This window comes from Podarcis muralis, chromosome 9, assembly GCF_964188315.1.
Source record: "Podarcis muralis chromosome 9, rPodMur119.hap1.1, whole genome shotgun sequence".
NCBI lineage: Eukaryota > Metazoa > Chordata > Lepidosauria > Squamata > Lacertidae > Podarcis > Podarcis muralis.
In genome coordinates this window covers 29,694,135-29,718,074 of record NC_135663.1, presented here as the reverse complement: position 1 = coordinate 29,718,074, position 23,940 = coordinate 29,694,135, and the positions used below count along the sequence as shown (strand labels likewise).

At 40.7% G+C, this 23,940-nt stretch overlaps 1 protein-coding gene and 1 non-coding gene across 6 annotated transcripts in view; both read right to left on the bottom strand.

Moving 5' to 3' along the window:
• The window catches only part of AFG2A (AAA ATPase AFG2A), a 148,668-nt gene that overhangs the window by 88,847 nt on the left and 35,881 nt on the right, over positions 1-23,940 (bottom strand). For all 5 annotated transcript variants that reach the window (XM_028744673.2, XM_028744674.2, XM_028744670.2 and 2 more), the window contains one exon: positions 15,321-15,447. In XM_028744673.2, the coding sequence (XP_028600506.2) occupies positions 15,321-15,447 (127 nt within the window). The remainder of the gene's footprint in view (positions 1-15,320; positions 15,448-23,940) is intronic.
• On the bottom strand, positions 4,965-5,035 carry TRNAA-UGC (transfer RNA alanine (anticodon UGC)). The gene has a single exon. It is a non-coding gene; the product is annotated as a tRNA-Ala (tRNA).

Below are 23,940 nucleotides of genomic sequence, written 5' to 3'. Positions count from 1 at the left end.
TCAGTTTCATTCTTCATATGATATAGCAATATTGGCAATGCAGGAAAAAGCAACCTTTCAAAAACAAAGGGATTAATGTCTCCCAAGCATTCCCAGTCTACAGGCACAATAAGTATTTTATTAAAAGTATTTGTCAGCTTCCCATTGCAAAGTAGTATCAGAGAGAGGCACATAAAATTAAAAATACAATAAAGAACACACACACCTCATATTAAAACCAGGTATAAATCTAAATGTGTTCATTTATCCTCTCTAGCATGCTAAATTTAACGACCTTGAACTTTATATCACTCTGGAATGATTTGAAGATTTCAGGCACATTTCCTATAAAAATATTTTCCCATATTGCCTTTTACTTGTAAAACAAGTCTTTTCACCTCAACATTTGTCTAGACTAGAGCAAGAAAGGCTAAGACACTTGAGTCCTGGTCTAGATTGGGAAGTGCCTGTTTATAATGAATACATTCCTGTGCTTAACTGATATCTAACTGACCACTAACTGCTAGTTTTGTTCAACGGAAACAAGAAACTATTATTGTAACAGTCAGGAAAGAAAGAAAATGAATAAGGAAACGGAAGTATGCCAAATTTAAAGACATTTCAAATAGTGCAGCTGTAGTGCTCATTGATAATCTGCTCTGCCAGCTGAAAGATGTCCAACCCATATTTTGTTCTCCTCCCCCAGTTCCGCTGCCCTATTGTGCTCAAATGAAGCAGATGATATCTAACAGGAAAAAAGTTTTCATCAGCTTTTACAGAGATAGAACAATTAAATCTATAAAATATTTGTAATAAAAGTTCAATATTTCCATAATATAAATCGTTCATTACACATTGCTACTAAGATGCAAATTTCTCTCTGCTAGTATGTTTTCACAGTGGCATAGGATAGCATGAGAAATTGCAAGTGCTGGACTTCTGTGGTCCCAGATACAAGGCAGGAAGTAAAATAGCTAAGCAAGGTACTGAAAAAGGGGGTACAGAGTTGGGCTAAGGGCTGCAGGTGTTGTGTTGCAGCCAAGGGAGTAGAAATAGTGCATCAAATGATATTCAACAAAGTTTCTAGGCCTTGGAGCAAAGGTGATCGGGCAAATTTAGAGGGGGCACAAATCTCCACCATTAATCATGGGCAGTATGCCATCAATAATCAGAATAAAATTTTCAGAGGAAGAACAGGCCAATGAACAGGCCCATAGCTAGAGGCCAAAGTTAGCAAGACATCTAAAAGGTAAAGGTAAAGGAGCCCTGACAGTTAAGTCCAGTTGCAAAGGACTCTGGGGTTGCGGCGCTCATCTCGCTTTAATGGCCGAAGGAGCCGGCGTTTGTCCACAGTTTTTCTGGGTCATGTGGTCAGCATGACTAAGCCGCTTCTGGCGAAACCAGAGCAGCGCACGGAAACGCCATTTACCTTCCCGCCGGAGCAGTACCTATTTATCTACTTGCACTTTGACGTGCTTTTAAACTGCTAAGTTGGCAGGAGCAGGGACCGAGCAACAGGAGCTCACCCCATCGTGGGGATTCGAACCGCCGACCTTCCAACTGGTAAGCTCAAGGCTCAGTGGTTTAGACCACAGCACCACCCGCGTCCCAGCAAGACATATAGGAACAGTCTAAAGACAAGCCAAAATCCAAGCTGGGTAACAGCTGAGTTAAGGAATCTATATCATAGCTCAGGGCTGGTTCACCAGTTTTGCAATCAAAGGGTCGCAGGTTTAACCACCTGCCTGAAACTTTGGAGAGCTACTTCCAGTGTATCTGCTAGGGCTCCTGAAACCTCTCTCTTCTTCAAAATTGGGGTGAGCATAACAATATGTTTACCATAAAATACCATGGGTATTTTAGACACATAAAAGTAAACTTGCAGGCGCACTTTTATACGAAAACAAAGATTGATTTAAGTAACTAATTAAGTCAATGAATTCCAAGCACATTCCTCATTTATCTTGCAGCCATTTATCGTTAGCCTTCTCCAGCTAACCTCATTCTAGGAAACAGTTACGTTTAGACAGCTCCCATAAATGAAATGTTTATTATCTTTAGAGGAAGTAATTTATACTTTTCTTCCAAAATGACAAAAGAGGCTATGGATAATTTCAATGATTCAATTTACGTTTTGCTCAGAGTACAATAAAACTAATGCCCATCGAAAGCAAGTAAGTCTCTAAAGCTAAGGATGTTCTTTTAAAACCAAGAATGTTTTTTAAAAGGCATTAACATCTGGATGAGCTGGAATAGCTCAGTCAGTAGAGCATCTCAGGATCAAGAGTTCAAGTCCCATGTTGGGCAAAAGATTCCTGCATCCCAGGGGGTGGGACTAGATGACCCTTGTGATCCCTTCCAACTCTACTCTTCTATGTTCTTTGTCTTACCTATATCAAAATAAAACTCTCAACTCACCCGACGCCCGACAGCTATTCTGAAAGGTTCTATCAACACAATTTAGACGTGACTTTTTAGTTTAAAACACAGAGCTTAAAAAGAGGTTTATAGCCTGCACGTATGCAGAGGCTCTGTCTGATCATATTATATTGGTTACATATGTCAGTTCACAGTGAGGAAGCTGCCAAGCTGGGGATTGTATCTGGTGAATAGCTGAGATTCCCCACTGAGGTTTTATTTGTTCCTTGCTTTTTAAACAGAGAGGATACAAAATTAACATTCAACTAACACTGGCTGTTCAGTGTTGGATACCTGAGGACAGGTTAGATGTTGTGGGCTACAGTTTCCACCACTCGTGACCATGGGCCATTACTGGCTGGGGCTGATGGGAGTTGGAGTCAACCCCAGCTGCAGGGCACCACAGTGGCCACCCCTATCTTAGGAAGAGGCTCCCTATGGCCATCTAGGTGCTGTGGTTGAATTTCACTGAATAATAGAAATAACCTGTCATGTATCGGTGGTACAGCCAAAGCCAGAGCTATCAGCTAAAAGGGAGAGAAAAATGCAATGTGTTGTAGCTGCTGGGGGCCTAACGAAAAGCCTCTACGTTGGATTATTGACATTACCAACATACTTAGTACATGAGACTAGGCCAGTACACAGCACGAGTTATGTTTGTCATACGGAAGAAAAATCTGTTGAAAACAGAACAATTTTTGATAAAGCACAAAGGCCGGTGCAGCAGACTGTACCATCATAGGCATGAAAAGACTTTCAATTGCTACATGAACTCGCCAAAATGTTAAACTTGTCTTTCAAGGGCCTTCTTTGAGTTCCTTCACCCAAAGAAAGTGCCTCCATTTGTAACACGCTCTCCCCAGGAAGGCTTGCCTAGCACTAAATCTCATGTCTTTCAAGCTCCAGGAAAATACCATTTTTATCTCACCAGGCTTTTGAACTACACTAGCTTGGTGAAACCAGGGGTGGAAACCTGTAGCCTTACACTTGGACTCCCAACTCCCAGCCCCAGTCAGCATAGCCAGTGATCAAGGATGATAAGGTTGTAGCCCATCCCCAATACTCAGCTACACCATAATGATTTGCTCTGATATTTTGCTGGGTCAGTATTCTTATTTGTTTTGTATTGTTTTGTTTAGCTTTGTTGTCAAGCAGTGATCATAAGTCACCTCAGGAGGTGCCATGATGAAGAGTGGAGAACTGAACAAATAAAATTGACTGATGAATGCATGTGCTGTGCTAAAAAATAAGATTGTTGATGCTGTGTGCATACTTGACTCACTAGCTTGTTTAATCACTCTAATCTAAGAAACAGTGGTCAAAATGATACATCCTCTTTTTCAATGGAAGGGGATAATAATAATGCTGCATTAAAATAGATGCCAAACATTTTTTAAACCCCTTAAGACAATTGTTTAGAGCACTTTTTACATTTTTAATGCACATATTCAATTTAAAATTCACAGGTATGTTACAAAAATACAGTCAATTCTTTTCAAAATGTGGACAAAAATGACTGATGAACAGTAAACATTTTCTTCCCTCCACCCCACTCCCCCCGCCACTTTCAAACCAGCGTAATAAAAGAAGAGAAAACAAATATACAAATGTCATTTCCAAATCATATTCTTATAAAGTTTCAAGGGTATCATTTATGAAGCACAAAGATTTCCTTCTTTAGCAGTGTTCCAAACATCACTCTATTCGTGTTTAGCTCAAGACGTGAATATACTTGCCTAGAATGTAAGTGAAGTATTTACACAAAGGCAGCTCTTTAGAAACCTTTTATTGTGAACACAAAACAGGAAGTACAGTAATACATGTTAAATAACTCTTAGTGTAAACTGTGCTGTTAGTTTAATATGCATAACGTTAACCCCTTAAGGTATAATGAGATGAAACATGCGCAGTAAATACCTTGACTCATGAGGAAAATCTACAGTATTTCCCACAGTTTTTTTCATTTTAAGTAGCGTACATGACCCAGCTAGCAGAATGGAAGTCTGCTGAGCAGAAGGACTAGCAAACAGTTTGAGAGCAAGCTTGAGATGGTGTTGCTTCTGACAGGAGTAATTTCCAGAACAGGAAAAAAAAACCAAGAAGCTTCTTTGACTACCGTGGTTAACTTAGAAAGCAGCATTTGATATCAAGACCTCAGACAGAAAACCACAATATCAGGACCCCAGTGGACTACTATACCACTATTTGTTTTGCATTTTACAAAAGAGCAAAATAAATATGACAAGGTGAATTTGCATCAATGAATTTTTGTGGTACTTCAACTCTTCAGATATATTACGTAGGTTTCCCACTTCTTTCAAGCATATTCCTGGGGAGAATGCTTGCATAAACCATAAGCTGCTGTCAGTGCTGAGTTTATGTCTTGCAAGCACACAAATCATACAAGTCAAGGCCGATGGGAGTTGGAATCTAAAACATCTGAACATAGGAATGTAGAAAGCTGCCTAGTTCCAAGTCAGACCACTGGTCCACCTGGATCAGTACTGTTTGCACAGACTTGCAGTGAGTGTCCGTGGTACCAGGCAAGAATATCTCCTAGTCCCTTCTAGACATGCCAGGGATTGAACCTGGGACCTTCTGCATGCAAAGCAGATGCTCTACCACTGAGCTATGGCCCTTCCCCATCTGGAGGGCACCATATTGTTTATATCCTTTGTTTACCGGATCGGGATTATGCCCAAACAGAAATGTCTACCAGGATGTAGCACTGAAGGTCTCCTCTGACTCCATGTACAGCTTTTAAAGCTCCATGTCTCCCACAGACACACCTAAGGCCATTTTATTCTCAAGCAGAAAGAATCGGCAATGGAGCTCCATACTTCTACAGCTCAACCAAGAACTGCCTTAAAATTGCATTACTCTAAAGAGCAAAGCATTCTGTATTCGTAGCTAGATAGGAGCCAAATTTCCTCTCCTCCAACGTAAAAGTATATGCATGTATCAGCTTACAAAGCCCAATGTGTTTCGACCCAACAAAGATCCCCATCTGCCTTACCTGACATAGTATCTCTCAGAATTTCTATATGCACGGTATCTCCTAAACTTCTAAACTCTAGCTGCTTAAACTGAAGCTTGGCTTGACTGCCACCTGCTGATACTTTGAGAACTGCTTCGATGCCCAAAACACCAGAATGGTATGTCCTTTCTGTAATTACCATCAGTGGTAACTGAAGCAAAAAAGCCCACATTTTATCACTTAACATTTCACATAGAGTAGAACAAAACTGTTGAATAGGGAAGACCATGTTTAAGTGCCACAGAATTGTATTCTGCTACTTGCTTTCCCCTCAATGAAACATTTTGTAAATATTAACAATAATAATTTCTGTTTCATGTCTTTCCCAGACTCTTTTTTTAAGAAAAACAGGAAAGGGGGTGGCGTGGGGGGGGGGGGACAGGCCAAACATCACAGTCTGCCTAAATTCCAGTTTCAGCCATTAGTACAAACATGTCTTAACTAGTATTTCTTTGTAGCTATTTTCTGTTAAAAATAAACTGGTTTAAGCTATATAGGCCCACAGATACTGGCAAAAGACTACTGTACAAATAAATGAAAGCCTGCGGCTTACCTCCTTCGCTGCAGTTATGGGGCCCTCTCACTTAGAAACATGTGCTACAGCATCAATGTTTGCTTTTCATGGTGTTACAACTGTCCTTCAAGATCACTTGGGGTACTAAGACCCTTTTTCACCCCAAGGGTATGATTTGAGATGGAAAAGCATTCGGAAACGAAAAAGTTGCTTGCCAACAAAATGTTTCTGCATAAGTGCAACAGAAAAATTCTTTGAGATGAAATGCAACTAAGCTACACAACGTTGTTTGAAGAAGTTAGCATTCTGAGAACTAGGCACACTTTGTATCTACACGCTTTTAATAAAAGTTAAATGGCCATTTTTATAAGTGCAGTAACATGTTCCAGGGTGTGTGCTTGCCAATTACGCACACCTCGCGTGTTGACTGATGAACACACACCCTGGCGTGTGTTCTTGCTTACATAGCCCACGTGCTGGCTTGTTAAGTAATGGAATAAGGCTTGCCTCACCAACTGGCTGAAGCTACCTCTTCTTACTCTGTAGACTTCCACAGAACATGTACTGGTGCTGCTGAGCACTTCATCTGAAAAAAGGCTCAAGGGACAAATTGCTTCCTTAAACCTTCCTGTTCGTGCCCCGCATCTGGCAAAGGAACAGTCAAAAGCCACTGATAGCTCCTAATGTTTTTGAGCATCAGAGGAACATGGTAAACTATTACTACTTTGCAATGTGAATAAAATGCCTTTTTTTGCCACGCCTGGCAACAGGGTTTTATAGCAAGATAAAACTATTAATCTCTACACTATCGTAGAGAGGAAGATAATATAATCCACTTAAGACAGAAGTACAGCTGGTTGAGGGACTAACCTGAGATTGGGGAGTCAACCTATCTTGGCTAGGTTTGCCTTAGAGCAACACTTGCCTGCCATGAGCACTCATAGGACCTTGGTTTGGAACCATCCTTAGCTGCTATACGCGTGTCAGCTGACCTCTGCCATGTAAACATTTTTCAGGAGTTGACCTTGGGAGAGAGCAGGTGGTGATCAGCTCTCCAGCCTAGACCATTCAACTGCTGAACTACTTAACTGTTCTCATGTGAGCTACAGATTACAGATTAATTTACACTTATACAGAGAGCTTTGTTTTGGGTGCCAGACCGTATTATCTTCCAACCCTCTTCTCCAATATCTATTCCAAGCATTTCCCCCATTTGATCACATGAGATGATTTTATTATTCCAACATCTGCTATATGTGTAAAAACAACAAAAACCAGCCCTGTATTCACCAAGTCAGCCTCTTGAAACAAGCATTCAAAGGTTATGTGTCCAAGTAACTTACAATTTTAATATATTATTATTCTTCACAACACTTTGTTTTCACAAGTATTCTAACCATGTTAGAGGGGTTCCTGGTGACAATTTCTATAGTCTCCCCAGTTGTTATGGTATAGGCTTAGATGGCAATACAAGAACAGGCCTTTTCTGTGGTGGATTCCCAACTGTGGAATGCTGTCCCCAGAGAGGCTCACCTGGTACCATCATTAAATGTCTTTAGGCGCCAGGCAAAAACATTCCTCTTTACACAGGCCTTTTGCTATTAAATAATCTATGGCCTGTTAAAGCTTGGAGGGCTGTTATTATCGTTATTTTATTATGCTGTCTTGTTATTGTGCTTTTTATTATGTTTTTATTATGATGCTCTGTAAAATGTGTTCTCAATGTAGTAGATCTTTTGATAAAGGGAGGTATAGAAATAAATTAACAACCACAACAACAGGCATTTAAGATCCCTCTTAATTCAAAGTAAAGTAAAGAAAGCTTGCACTGAAAAACTGAATCTGTTTCAGGATTTGCCCAGCTAGTGTCTCAGGGAGACCTCCTCTGAGGAAAAGGTGTGAGACCTTGTGCAGACCTCCAGTCCAGCTGAGGACATGGAAGAACCCACAGCAGTCCTAAGGCAGCCTGAGACCTTGATAAATGCATGTTCTCCATTTTCTCCCCTTAAGTAAAAGTATGCAAAGAAGGTCAATGCACAGCTAAACTGCAAGTTTTGCCTTACAGCTGTTTAAAGCATCCAAAGTGCAATAGGGTCCCAAAAAACTTCATACAGTACGTGCACCTGCAAATTTCATGAATTATTTCTCGCATATTTGCAAGGAACACAACTCTTCTGACATATTTCCTCCTCTGCTTTATTCTTCTTGCAGCATATCATAACTTGCTGCTTATCTGCATTATGTTCTATTATTTTTATTTTCAGTCCTTCTTACGAATTATTAGTAAAGGTAAAGGTACCCCTGCCCGTACGGGCCAGTCGTGTCTGACTCTAGGGTTGTGCGCCCATCTCACTTAAAGAGGCCGGGGGCCAGCGCTGTCCGCAGACACTTCCGGGTCACGTGGCCAGCATGACAAGCTGTATCTGGTGAGCCAGCGCAGCACACGGAAATGCCGTTTACCTTCCCGCTAGTAAGCGGTCCCTATTTATCTACTTGCACCCGGGGGTGCTTTCGAACTGCTAGGTTGGCAGGTGCTGGGACCGAGCAACGGGAGCGCACCCCGCCGCGGGGATTCGAACCGCTGACCTGACGATCGGCAAGTCCTAGGCGCTGAGGTTTTACCCACAGCGCCACCCGTGTCCCTTACGAATTATTACTGGATTGTTTAATTTAGTGTATATTTATCAATATGAGATGTTTCCATTACACTACTGTTTATTCCTGGGTAAATGTTATTATGCTAGTGAATATAAACTTGAAACATGAACATAAACTTTTGAAGTTGTGAGCCGCCTTGAGAATTGTTTACAGTAAGAAAGGTGGCATATAACTAACTGATGATGATGCCAGCTAATTAGCAAGGGTGGTAGAAGACCTGGTGGGGAACCCAGAGTCTACACAGAAGCACTCATTTTGTTGCTAGTCTCTTCAAAAGGAAGGGTCTCTCAGGAGGAGGAAAAAAGACAGAGCCAATTCAGCCATGAGCCATCAGCAGATGGATAGCAATGGGAGAACTTACGTTGCTGCTGGAATTATACTGGAATAATAGCTCCCTACCTCTGTTCCAACTGTTTAAAGGCTCGAACAGTTTTTTAAAATGCTTGTAAATAAAGGTGAAATTCACCTGTTAGCAAAGGCAACCTTTCTTTGTCATAGAATTCCCTGTATGCACTCACATCCTCATTGAGACTTGAATTCCTATTTCACTGCTGAGTAGCGAGCAGCAGAAGATAAAGCAAAATCAATACAAGTACATTCTGACATCACTATTTTGCCTTTGCACTGCTCCAGATGGAAGAACTTGTTCTCCTAGGAACAGCCTGGTATCTCAAACAGAAATTCATAGTGGAGCAGAGATTGGAAAGCTGTAGCCCACAGATGTTGGGGGACTACAATTCGCATCATCTAACTCCAATCATCCTATGCTGGCTGGGGCTGATGGGAGTTGTTGTCTGTCATCTGGAGTCTTGTGGGTTGCCCACACTTTTAGCAAAGTCACCAGAATCAGAGAAAAGTAGGACTAAAAGAGGCAGATTTCATCAGGTTCATTGACTCCCACATAACCAGCTCCACCTAATAAAATTCCTTCTTTTGTACAACTATTAATAGTGTAAATGTCTCGTGACACTTTGCATCCAGTCACCTTAGAAGGCTTAGAAGCAACATAAATCAATAGGCCTTTTCAGAAAGCTTTATGTAGACTGCAACAAAATATTTTATACGTAAGCATTTATCTGAAAAGTACATTAATATGTTGCTGTGAGAGGTGCTTTCTGCTCTGTTTTACTATACAGTGGTACCTCGGGTTACATACATTTCAGGTTACATACGCTTCAGGTTACATATGCTTCAGGTTACACACTCCACTAACCTAGAAATAGTGCTTCAGGTTAAGAACTTTGCTTCAGGATAAGAACTTTGCTTCAGGCAGCAGCAGGAGGCCCCATTAGCTAAAGTGGTGCTTCAGGTTAAGAACAGTTTCAGGTTAAGTACGGACCTCCGGAACGAATTAAGTACTTAACCCGAGGTACCACTGTACTTGAATTTAATTTCATATAATCTCACTCACAAATAAATTCATTTATCTGTATATGCTTTTATGGAGAAAAGCAGCCACATTTATCCAAGTCTTATGGTATGGCTGTGAAAGCTTACAAATGCAGCCCAACAAGTTCTTCTACCACCTTGTTTTGTCTGGCAGATAATAAATCTAAAGTGAAAAAGTCACTGTGCTCTTCAACTGTCACCACAAAGAAGGGGGGGAGCGGGGGTAGACAACAACTCAGCAGCCTCAAGGCTGATTTACCACACTCTCTGTACCTTCGCAATTGAAGGGTTGGAGGGGGGGGTTACTTCTGCACACCTGGAAATATTTATTTACTATGCTTAAAGAAAGCACCCTGAAAATTCCACTGGAAACAATTCAGACACCTTTATGAATGTCAGCATACAATCAATAAATAAGGAACACCCTACAGGCAAAATTGTTGCTGATGTCAATAACACAGTGCTGACAGAGTTCAGTGGGGCCATATCACAACCAATAATATTTCTTGTCTCCTAGCACACTCCTTATTTAAATTAAGGAATTGTCTAAAACCTGCCTTAACTCTTCCCTATTATTCAATTAGACTATTCTTAGTCTATCAAGATGCTGGCCCTCATTGTTCCTGGAAAGCTTCCAATCCCAGTTCAAAAACAGGTGCTGATTTTGCTATTTAAGACCTTAACTGTCAAAGACCTGATTACCTCACACACCAGTTTCTAGTATGAACCTGACTCCTCACAGAGGTAATTTACAAAGGCCCTGTTCCACGTTCCCCCCTCCATCAGCCCTACTGATGGATGGTGACATGAGCCACATCCCCCACAGTGGTAGCATCAAGGTTGTGATATTTGCTCAGTTTTTAGTGCCATGTGAAAATATTTTAATTCAGAGGTCATGTCAGAATCAATGAATTTCTGTTGTTTACACACACACACACACATACCGAGTCTAAGTTTAACAGGGTTTCTAAAACATTATAAACTAGTTTTCTGACATTCAAATAAAGCCAGGCTGATTTTATTTAAAAAGCAAGCCAATAAACATAAAGGAAACTAATACTAAATAAGAATATGAGAAAAATATTTAGTACTTAAAAACAACAACAACCCAGTAAGAACCTTGATAGGCAAGATTCTTAGACTTTGTGAAGTGCATAATACTTTTAAACACAACAATGACCTCTGATTCTTCAGAAACAACAACACTGCAATTAGAAGGAATGATGTACTGCTCTTTGTGCTGAAAGTTGTGATGCACACAGACACATTATAACAAACTTCCAGCTCTAAATTCCTTAGATGAAAATTACCAAATACAGTGTTACCTCGGGTTAAGTACTTAATTCGTTCTGGAGGTCCGTTCTTAACCTGAAACTGTTCTTAACCTGAAGCACCACTTTAGCTAATGGGGCCTCCTGCTGCTGCCACGCCGCCAGAGCCCAATTTCTGTTCTCATCCTGAAGCAAAGTTCTTAACCTGAAGCACTATTTCTGGGTTAGCGGAGTCTGTAACCTGAAGTGTATGTAACCTGAGGTACCACTGTACTCAAAAGGGTGAGATGTATTACCAAAAAAAGGAAGCCATCACTTCAGGGAAAAGACAAAGGTCCTCAGACCCTAACTTCACAAGCTTATCACATAGCCTGTGGCGTCCCACTAACATCATAAGCCACGTACAGTGCAGCACTGCAACAATGAGGTGAAGATACTGTGGCAGAAACAATCACCACTGTCACATGCAGTTAGTGGCGCCATTTTACAACGCTGTTGCACGACACAGAAGTTTGAAGGCAGAAAGCAGGTGGCAGCCAACAGACAGCTCACACAGATGGGTATCACAATGAATTACCAATCATAATGGTATACAAATCCAAACTGCACACTCTTAGAACAGTAGTGTGTCACTCCTATTCTCTGTCAAACACTTAGTTTAAGTGTTACACATGTTACTTCAAATTCTCCCAACATTGCTTTGCGGTCACAAGGATACCTTCTAAAAGTCACTCTCATGACTAAAGGAGTGAAAAGGGAGTGAAACAATTTCTTTATGGGTCTGCCTGGGAGGTTCATATTAATATGTTTTTTATTCAGGAGTGGCATGGGCATATTCAGTCTATAGCTCTGCTGTGAAGCTAATTTCATTGCTATATTCAACTTACAGGACCACTACCATGACAAAAAATTATAAAAAATAAATTATTCCTCACATCTCATGCAAATCTGATGATAAAATTGTCCTGCAACCAACAGCACTTAATACTGCATTTACCAATCAGATGCAAGACGGAAAAACCCAATAGAAATACATAAATGAGCATCATACAATAACCACAATTTGTTCCAGACGAAACAAATGCTGAACATGTTTACAGCTTCAGATTACCTGATTTATGACAACTTCAACATGTTGCCAGATAACTTATGTATTGAAATTCTTTCCCTTTCCCTTTACTAGTTCACCCATAAAACTTGAATATTTGAATTTCTTTCATAAGCCTCCAGACGGGCAGAACTTTGATGTTTCTCAAAAGGAAAGACTGCTTTTTCGCTGGAGGCAAAAACTTAAAAACTTGTTACTGATTCTGCCAAATCACTCACTTTTTATTTTTCATCAAAACTAAACTACTTTTAATTAACACTAAACTCCACTAACACAGCTCCACTGTCTTTTGGACATTGGATCAGCACCAGATAAGAGTCTTCCAAGTAAAATCTAACAGGTCTTTTTCAGAGAGAGGTTTTTAATTTCATTTCCCACCTGTGAATGGCCTCTGCAGAGAGGATGTGAGGTGTAGCTTTGATCTTGAACTTTTTCAAAAAAAAATTGTGTTGGTTAAAAAAAATGATTTAGAAACATTTGTTATGGGTACAGAGTATAAAGAAATTTAAAATACACTCCAAGACAAGAACCATTCACTTATGTGATATTGGAAGTTGCTTCTCCTGCTTCCATCTAGTGGTACGGTTTGTATTGTATGCACACCTTTAATAACCAATATTTTTAAACATGCCAATAATGAAGATTGTTGTTACTATACTGGTTCCAAGAGAAAGAGGAATAAATAGACATGAAAACATAATGGTCCCAGCTGGTGACTTCAATTACTCAGAACACTCCATCATTCAGAAGTGTTACAAATACCAATATTTTAGCCTGTTTGAATTCAGCCATTTACCGCAAAGAAATTTTAACTCAAATATGAATGAGAAATTAACTAGCAGCAGTTGATAAGCTGATGTAATTAACCCTTGAGATTTAAATGTGTTGTAACATTTCATTTATCTTTTCACAGAATATCTCTTAGGATTTAAAAGCAAGCTAAATACAACACATACTGGAATATGTATGCGGGTGGTGCTGTGGTCTAAACCACAGAGCCTAGGGCTTGCCGATTGGAAGGTCGGCGGTTCAAATCCCCGCAACGGGATGAGTTCCTGTTGCTCGGTCCCTGCTCCTGCCAACCTAACAGTTCGAAAGCACGTCAAAGTGCAAGTAGATAAATAGGTAGTGCTCCGGTGGGAAGGTAAACGGCGTTCCCGTGCGCTGTTCTGGTTTGCCAGAAGAGACTTAGTCATGCTGGCCACATGACTCCGTCGGCCAATAAAGCAAGATGAGCACTGCAACCCCAGTCATCTGCGACTGGACCTAACGGTCAGGGGTCCCTTTACCTTTACTGGAATATTAAATTTCATACCATAATAAGAGGCAACAACTTTCCTTTGAACCAACTAGAAGAAGCAACCTTTCTATATTTGATCCAATTGACAGGGCAGCAGAATGAGAATTTTCAACTCCTGGTTCAACAAATTAATACCAAAGCAGACACTAAGGAAGAATTTCCCCAAAATGTAGGTACAGTACACTGTGAGAATTTTTTTTGATAATGCTACTAGCATGTGCACAGCACTACCCTGATTCTAGAGGAGTCTATTCTGCTATGCAGATGACAGAAAAACCAACATGATGCCCCTAATCTATGAAGCTTGGATGCATGGACACAGTCTGATGTGGATATCCACTGTTTTACATGCAAGTACATATATTTTGCATTTTATTTCAGGATGAATATGGTTTGGTTTTAAATGAAACCAGATCTAAACTCTGGTCATATTTTTCATTCACTATATTCCCCCCAGTTTCTGTTCCATGCTACACTGAAGTTTCTCACTGGTAATGAAACAAAGAGCACCATGAATCTAAAGACAATATAGCACACTGACACTACACTCTCTCATTAATCTTCATTTGTCCAATCACATCCTGTCATTCTCATGCAAATAGGGCACTTGAGGATGCAACTGCTGCACACTGCTGGGATGAGCTGTCAGAAACACCAGGGTGCTATCACAAACCACAAACTATCACTTCATTCTCAGCCCTTATGCTCTAGGCATCCCAGCTAATGTGTTTGACACTCAGATCTCACCCAGCAGGAGCTAAAGCAATCCAATTCTTCAGCTACACACACATTACTTCCTGTTGTGAAACAATCACAGAGTTCCCTGGGGTTGTAACAGCTTCTTCTGTTCTAGCCTGCCATTACAAATAGATGCCAGAGGTATTACGGATGATGGAAGCCAAGAAATGGACATTCTTGCTGGTAAATTTCTGTTTCTGTCTTACGGAAAAGGGCACTCAATTCAGGGAGGGCTAACAAGCTATCACCCTCGATGTCTATGAAGGTTCAAAGTTAGGAGATTGGATGCAATTCTAAACAAAAACACTTTTGAGAGAACAAAGACACTTTGTACAATTTGCTTAAACAATCTCTGAATGACTACCTACAATTTTATCTGTCGGAGGAAAGCAACCATGTATCACAGGCTAGGTAACTGACTGGTGTGGGAGAAATTCCCTCCTGCCTATGGAAACAAAATTTTCCTTTCACCCCACATGGACTGGAGATACGTATTTAGTTCTGAGGTTTCAAGATACAGTACTTCCAAGGCTGGCTAACTCTACAAAATGGTCCATTAATCCTGAAACAAAGGACCCCAAGATCCCAAGCAGACCAACTTGCTCAAAGCTGTTCCGGCTGCAGCAAACATCTCTATCTTACTGCCTTGTGAATGCATAGGGGTCTTAGTGGTCAGTTTGCATATTGCTTTCAAAAAATGCTGAAGCAGCAGCACTGGTGGAGCAAACCATGGTTTCTTCTGAAAACCAGGAGAACAACTGTTTTTGTTGTACTTTATACAAAAACACTTTTTTAAAAATCCAGTACTTTACAAAGATGTTTGACTACAATTGACTGCAATCTGAAAACATTTCACTTCCAATAAAGTAGTTTTAACAAAAGCAGGGGCAAGTGCCCAAACCTCTTACCTTGTCTATCATATCTGGTCGGTTTGTCGCAGCCAAAACAGTCACATCCTTTAGCTGTTCAATCCCGTCCATTTCTGTCAGCAGCTGTGCCAAGACACGGTCTGCCACGTTCCCAGAACTTGAAGAGCTAATGGAAACACAAAACGAAAGCCATAGTAGTGGGTGCTCATTTCTTAAACACTACTTGAGCTTGAGGACCACCTTCCCTCGTAGGCAACTTTCCAGGGGCTGCATGCCACTGGTGAGAGGGACTAGAGGAAAAACTGGGCAGAGCAATGGTGTGGCTCTTAACCTTTGTCCAGGAGAATAAATTCCAGGCATGCAAAAGTCAAATGTTTCTACAAATGCCACATCCATCCTCCTTTCAAACAAGTAAGAGGCATTGCCACTGTTCAAGGACACGTTTGGCTAGGCAAAAGCACTCAAGCGAGTGGCCTGGACAGCATCCTAAGGGCCAAATAGAGATGCTTGGAAGTTCTATTTGGTCCCTGAGCCAAAGGTTCTCCATCCCTGTGCTACATTAATCTGATGAACCAGCTTTTCCTTATTTGCTACGTGATCAAGTCAAGGATACCCTAGTTCCTTTCCACATTCTGAAAGAGGAAGTTATTGACAGATCATGAATTTGTTGATAGTTTATTTTTCAGCAAAATATCAGTGTAATTGACTCCCCCCCCCCTTTGCCCATTATCACTAATGGCTTGGATGTACTTAAACAGAGCTTACCAACAAGAACACAAACATGAAACCGATTTCTTAAAAACTGAAGCTATTGTTTTGGGACCAGTATCCTTTTCCTGCAACTCCCGCCAACTTGGCTACCAAACACCAACAAAACAAAGTATGTCAGAACTTGGCAAATGATTTATTGTGGCATTTGCAGGGGTTGATTTCGTAAAGATGTATTGGCAACATTAAAACGCTGCTCAGACAGTGCTTTAGTTTCTGCCACCAATGCAGGTCATCCAACACTGTAAGTGAAATGAAGGCCTTTTACAGATTCATTTCTTCCACCTTCCCCAAGTAAGACCAAACTGAGCAGTGGCCAGCTAACCCATAAAACCAACTTCTTATTAATTTTGCACAGCTGTTGCTCCAGATGTTAAATACATATGTTGTTTTGAAATCACCAAATGGTTAGGTTTCAGAAAGAAAAGACATTTTTCTCCTGGAAGAGATTTCAGAAGTTAGCCTATTTGTGTTTTGTGTGGGGGTTTTTTTTATTAACTACATGTGAAAAAGTGAGTTCAAAAATGCAGTTGGGTATTTAATTATAACTTCCACATTTATTACTTTAAATATGTAATAGGTACAAAATGGCAGATGCAAAGCTTGTTTTACAAGATTGATCCTGCTGACATATGAGCTTTTTATATTTGCTTTCACAAGAGTCTGTTCCATTTTATGAGCCCTGCCCTCAGTAGCATTTACAATTGGGTCTTGTGCAATAATTGTCCTAATTTTGATTTATGGCATAGCTAATGTGGGGTGCACATGGGGCAAAACCAGGGAAGTGAATAGCGCAGCTAAGATACACTCTTGTCTTCTCATATTGACTGTCTCTTATCTACAAGTACAAACTCTGGCAATGACACCTGACAAAATAAAACCTTCTTGAAACATAATCCCAAGCAGGCTCACTCAAAATTAAGTCTCATTGAGTTCAATGGGACTTGCTCCCTAATGTGAGTGCAGTCTTAATTCCCACTGGTTTCAGAGGAGACACATGTTTAACTCGCCTACAGAACAGAGAATTAAGTCATCAACTTTAGCTGGATTGCTCTCTTACTTTGTTCAGTGGGTGTTATCTACATGGATAACCAACCCCAAGAAATGCCCTGGAAGAGTGCAGTTTGTTCCAAAAGCTCCCTTGAACAACTGTTGCTAAGTGGAGCTGAAAATTTGGAACAGGTGGGAAGTGGGAATGAAGGAAAGATGACAAATACTTAGTCACAGAATTTAGTATCCAGATACTTGCACATGTCAAAACTCCCAATTGGAAATGAATCAACTAAGGACCAGAAAGGAAAGGAAACAGAAAAAGTAGAATTACTTTCCTTTTGCATATGCTTCCGGAACCTAAAATGCAATGTTTCGTGTGTATTTTGGTTGTTTTCCAAATAAGCATTTACCCTGTACTCCTTTGCTGTACAAGACCCCTGCCCACACTGATATTAATATAGATTTAAGTCCTCCATGTAGCCCAAAGCTGCCGTGCTTTCCTTTATGCATGGAACTCAGCTGTCAGATTACACACCATATTTAGCATGACTCCTACAAGTAAACAAGCCCTTTTGGCTTAACAGGCTATCCTATAAAAATGCAGACAGACAGACATTTATAGCAGGAGATTTCTCCACCAGCTGCTCCAGAACTGCGTCAGCAGCATGTGTGCTCAGATGTTTGAGCTCTGCATAAACTGTTAATCTGAGGGGTGACATACAAGCATGTATTTTTTCCATTTTCCCATGATTTCCCAACAAGAATTTCAAATTAAAGCAGGCAATGCTCATTAAGGCTGTCTCGGTTTTTGACGCAAGCACAACTCAGATACACAAATTATGTTTAACCTTTCAGACCCATTTATAAAACCAGCATCCAGCCAATAAGCGTTTCTTCCCCACCACTGCCAGCTGACCTGTGAACCATGATATCATCCCACCATTACAGAAATAGTAATCAGGCAAAAACTGATGCAAAACAGTTTCCTGTCAACAAACCCGACTGTATGCCAAACAGAACGCCAATGTTTGTGAGGTGTGCACATGTGCCTGTTCACCTGTCCAATGACAGCTGTCTGAAACTTAGGGAATCAATAGCAATGACAGAAACAAGCTTTTTTAAAATGGTTACTACTGAAGAATGGTCAGGAGCGCAAGACTTAAGAGTGAAATGATATGAGCTTCCTACAGTGCCTTTAAGGTAAAATACCAACTCCAATTGCTGTCTATCTTGTACATTCAACTTTGTGATTTCACAGTGTTTAAAAAGGAAAAAGTTGTAAAACTTTCATGGCACCTATTTCCACCCACAGTTTTGAATAAAGAGTGATTTTTCATACCTCCACTTTCTATAGAATTCACAATAAAAGCAGGTGTAATAAACTGAGCCAAAATCATTAGATAATTACACTGACACCCATACTTAATGAAAACAGCGGTTGCTACCTGGAAAATGCAACAAGCTGACCACCTCTTGGAATTGTTTACAAGTAGCAACATTTATACAACAGCATGCTCTTGCATTCTAGATTAACCTGCTTCTGTCACCAGTCACTAAGGAAATTCAAATCATCCATAAAAGTGCACTGCAAGACTGGGGGGTGGGGCCATTACTGCAAACAGTAATGACAGGGAACCCCAGGCCTAGGAGTACTGTGGTACTCCAGGTCCCTATGTCTGGCCCTCTAAACTCTTCCTAAGACACACCCACCCACTAGTTGGAATATAAAAACTAACGTACTGTACAGAGGTAACATTTATGTCCACTGCTCCACCCACTTATGCCACTGTCCTCAACCACCACTAGCAAGTGGCCTTTGGAAGGTTTCCCAAAGGGCAATGTAGCTTAAAAAGGTTCCCCGCCCCTGATTTAAAAGCTCTCCAACAGTTATTACTGTGAGTATAACGGAGTTGTTCAGGTATGCCAACTTCACAAGTTATACTTAACAAGTGGGTTGTCACCCCTGGGAGACTGAAGGTTGGATTTAAGGAGGGAGTAATTTAGAGTAATTTAGCATGGGACGCGGGTGGCGCTGTGGGTAAAACCTCAGTGCCTAGGACTTGCCGATCGTATGGTCGGCGGTTCGAATCCCCGCGGTGGGGTGAGCTCCCGTCGTTCGGTCCCAGCTCCTGCCCACCTAGCAGTTCGAAAGCATGTCAAAGTGCAAGTAGATAAATAGGGACTGCTTTCTAGCGGGAAGGTAAACGGCGTTTCCGTGCGCTGCGCTGGTGCTGGCTCACCAGAGCAGCTTCGTCATGCTGGCCACATGACCCGGAAGTGTCTTTGGACAGCGCTGGCTCCCGGCCTCTTAAGCGAGATGAGCACGCAACCCCAGAGTCGGTCACGACTGGCCCGTACGGGCAGGGGTATCTTTACCTTTACCTTTAATTTAGAAGCAAAACAGGGCCAACAAAAAAATAAGAGTGACCTTTACACAATTCATACATTAAAAGAAAGACACAAAGAACCCCAAGGTGGCCTGACAAGGACCTGTGAGCTTCCACGCTTACAGAACCTAAGTAGTAGTTGAGCCCAGCAAGAAAAGGGAAGGACTAAACTAAGGAACCAGAAGTCAGACATACTACGTGAGGGTTATCAATTTTATAGTTGCTAAAGCAGTATGAGACACAAAATGTTAATGTCTCAACTACTCAGAAGATAAATTTTTAACTACCAATCCCCACAGAATCTGTTTCTCAAGTTGTATGTAGAATTTCTTTGAAGACCATCCACAACAGCTGAGAGCATAAACTGAAACCTTAGTAGAGTCAGGGCCCTTCAAACAGAGTACTTAGCAAGGCCTACTAAAGGAGTTTACATACTTCTGATTAAACTGAATTATTGTAATACCATGGGGGATACTTTAATCTCTGGAAGTTTAATAGATTAAACTGAACCTGAACATCTTCCACTCTATTTCTAATTGCTCCCTAAGCTACACCCAAGCAAGTTTCTGAAACACAGGCAGAAGAGGAGTACAGCGGTACCTCGGGTTAAGAACTTAATTCGTTCTGGAGGTCCGTTCTTAAGCTGAAACTGTTCTTAACCTGAGGTACCACTTTAGCTAATGGGGCCTCCTGCTGCTGCCGCACGATTTCTGTTCTCATCCTGAAGCAAAGTTCTTAACCCGAGGTACTATTTCTGGGTTAGTGGAGTCTGTAACCTGAAGCATCTGTAACCTGAGGTACCACTGTATCCAATTTGCACTGCGTGAATGTTCCCTAAGCCCAAGGATATCTGGTTGTGAAGTGCACTTTTCCATCCTTCTGTGGTACTCCTAGATCTGTTTTTGGGTTCCCTCTGAGGCAGATTTGGAGGTAGAACAGGGCATGTGCAGGGCGAGAGGGAAGTCCCACAGCACAAGCAGAAATCCTTGCGCTTATCGGGGCACATTAGTTTAATGCCACCCATTATGTTACCATCATCACGTATGTTTCACAAAATACCCCACAGGTGCCCACAATAAACAGTGCCACAGTTGCAAAGAAGATGCTATCTGGGGTAAATGCTGAGAAAATGTAGTAACAAAATACTATAATCTGTAGCACTGAGAATATATGACATCCTAGCAGCACAAATGCAACCGTGTGGGAAGCTGTGCGGGTTGTGTGCAGAAAAAATAAAGCACATCTTAATTTTATTACACACACACACACATACACACACAGGTCGCACCTGCACTATACATTTAAAGCAGTATCGTTCCACTTTAAACCGCCATGGCTTCTCACAAAGAATCCTGAAAGCTATCTAGAAAGACCTCTAGTTCCTGCACAGTTACAGTTTCCAGAGTGGTTTAGTGGAACTCTGGAAATTGTAGTTCTGTATGGGGAAATAAGAATCTCCTAATCACCCTTTAAAAAAACCACAACTACAGTTCCCATGGCTCTCTGAAGAAATCACAACTGTTTGAAGTACAGTGGTACCTCGGGTTACATACGCTTCAGGTTACATACACTTCAGGTTACATACTCCACTAACCCAGAAATATTACCTTGGGTTAAGAACTTTGCTTCAGGATGAGAACAGAAATCGGGCTCCAGCGGTGCGGCAGCAGCAGGAGGCCCCATTAGCTAAAGTGGTGCTTCGGGTTAAGAACAGTTTCAGGTTAAGTACAGACCTCCGGAACGAATTAAGTACTTAACCTGAGGTACCACTGTAGTATGATACTGTTTTAAATGTATTGTGTGGAAGGGGCCACACACAAGTAAAAAATGACTGCAACACTTTTATTTCCTTCGTTTTACAAATTCCAGTGAAAATGGATCTTGGAAAAAACAGCTTTCCAGAGTATTATTGGGTTTTGGTTTTTGTTGTTTTTTTAAAACTACCTTTACCCTTTTAAAACAAGCTTATCCTCTACAGTTTATACCTTCAAATATCTAGAGAAATAAGAACAGTAGAGAGAAATTTGGCTTGCTCCACTTCTAATACACATTGTACATTGTCCTTGAAAATCATGTGTATTTTATGGTTACCTGAAAATGATTTTTAAAAACCTCAAGCAACTTACTTCCAGAAAAATTATAACTCCAACACACATCTTTTGACTAGTATTCCTAACTTCTCTAGAAGTTTCTGAGGTAAAACATTCCTAAAATACCAAACCCCCTGCCTGCCAACACACTCCCACACTAAAATCACCACAATCACACAGTATGAAGAATGTATTGAGTCTGACATTTCTGTCAGGCTTTCGCAGGAGGAAAGCTGTCAGCAAAGCACACCTGCCAGGTCAGACTTTTCAGTCCAGCTACCATGGTTGTAATTAACTGTCACACTGTTTTATTTCCTTCCTCTCACAAGTTCTGGTGAAATATGTTTTTGGCAGGACAAGGCTTTCCAGAGTGCTTGTTTTCAATAAAAGCAACAATCAAGATTACCAATTGCTATTATGGGCATCTGCCAAGACAGTTTCTAAAAACCTATTTTGGCCTTTATTGTAACATAAACTCACACTTTTATGAATGACTATTTCCTCAAGTAAAGACCACAAGACTAATCAACTCTACTCAACAATAAATTCCTGATCTGTATTTAAAGATATAACAACTCACGCTTTACAAGTAATAGTATACATGTTTTCTTCCGCATATGTACCAAACACACAGTACATATGAGTAATATGCCATACAACTAGGTAAGACATACCTATAAATTGCTCCAGAAACTTGGAAGGGGCTCCTCAGTTATCTTCTACTGTATACAAAATGTTTTTATACACAAATTATATTTTGGTGTCATTGTAGCGTGTTGTATGTATTACTGGTTTGGGGGCATGGGGATTTTTTTTTACTGTTTTAATTGTGGTTTTATATGCTATTAGTTATGCATTTCAGCAGTATTATTTTTTTTACTGTAAGATTTGCATACTCCTAAAACCTACATCCTGTGTACATGTAAGTAACAAATGCATGTAACAAACTTCATTCACTTTAAGTATCAATAAACAAAACAAATGCATTAATGAAACAAGTGCATTAATCGTAAAATGTGAGGTTGCTTAAACAGTAGCTTCATTAGGGGTGTTGACATGTTATATTCAATGATAATACAACCTCTCTACGTAACAGTTGAGTTGTACAGTTATTCATATGTGACATTCAAAAGAATGTAGAGTCTGTGTACCAGTGGTTACAGTAACTGAGCTGTACAAATAATATTTACTGTTTCACAAAAAATAATTGTACATGCATAGGCAGTTTGCACCTGTGTTCAGTGTAACATGTAAACAAGCCTTATAGCACGATTCTGCAAAGGGATATAAGCTTTGTATTTATAGTGCAGTGCTTATGCACAGTGAAAAAGATAACCAGTTTTAATATTCCAATATTCAGCTTGCAGCAGCTGTCTTTTAGAAAGAAACTTGACAGCACTTTTCCATTTCCTTTCTTTATTTCCCCCCTTCAGCAGTTCTCCTTCTGTGCATTCCTGGAAGTTAATCAAGCTGAAAACTGTAATCAATCATGCCGACTGTAGAATCAACTGAAGTTTAATCTGGACGTACTTCAGACTACAATGTGGACACAAGCTGGATTCCTCTTACAGCAGAATATTATATCAATATTTAAATACAATACCAGGGATTGCTGGTTGGAATTTTAAACAAAATCTAAAATATTTATCCAGTCCTATACCCAGCAAGAACTGGTTTTTTTCTCTCTCTCTGGGTCTAGGGAGTCATCAATGCTTCACTGGGAGAGGGGAAATACCACCTGTCTTGAAGAGGCTGTGGAGTGCCCCTCCTTAAGAAGGCCTCCATGGACCCAGAAATGCTAAATAACTATCACCCAGTGGCTAATATCCGCTTTGGAGGCAAGCTTCATTCATAGTTGGAGGAAACTGAGAATCTGGATCTATTGTAGTGATGGCACTGAAACTAAATTGGCCACCCTGGATATGACATTTGTCAGGAGAGAGAGATGGAGAGTGTGCAACCCTGGTCATTCTTCTTGACCTTTCAGCAGCTTTCTTGACCATGGTATCCTTTTGGAGCGGCTCAGAGTGCTGTATTGCAGTCGTTCTGCTCAAACTTCCAGAAAGTAGTTAAGGGAGGCCACTGTTTGACACCACAAGCATTTTCCTGTGGTGTCCCACAGAGTTCTGTCTTGTCACCCATGCTATTTAACACCTCTTTGAAGACACTGGAACTCAAGATATTGGAGTAAAGTGCCACCAATATGCAGATGACAGCCATCAATCAGGAGAGTTGGCTAAGGTGCTAGACTGTTTGGAGGCAGTGATGGGCTGGATGTGGGCCAACAAACAAGCTGAATTCTGAAAAGGCAGGTGTTTATGCGTTCCACATTATTGAGTCAGAACCTCACTTATCTAGCACTAGGGCTTAGTTGTTTGTTGTCATGCAAGGATGTGCATCTAAACTGAAGTAGAAGCTACT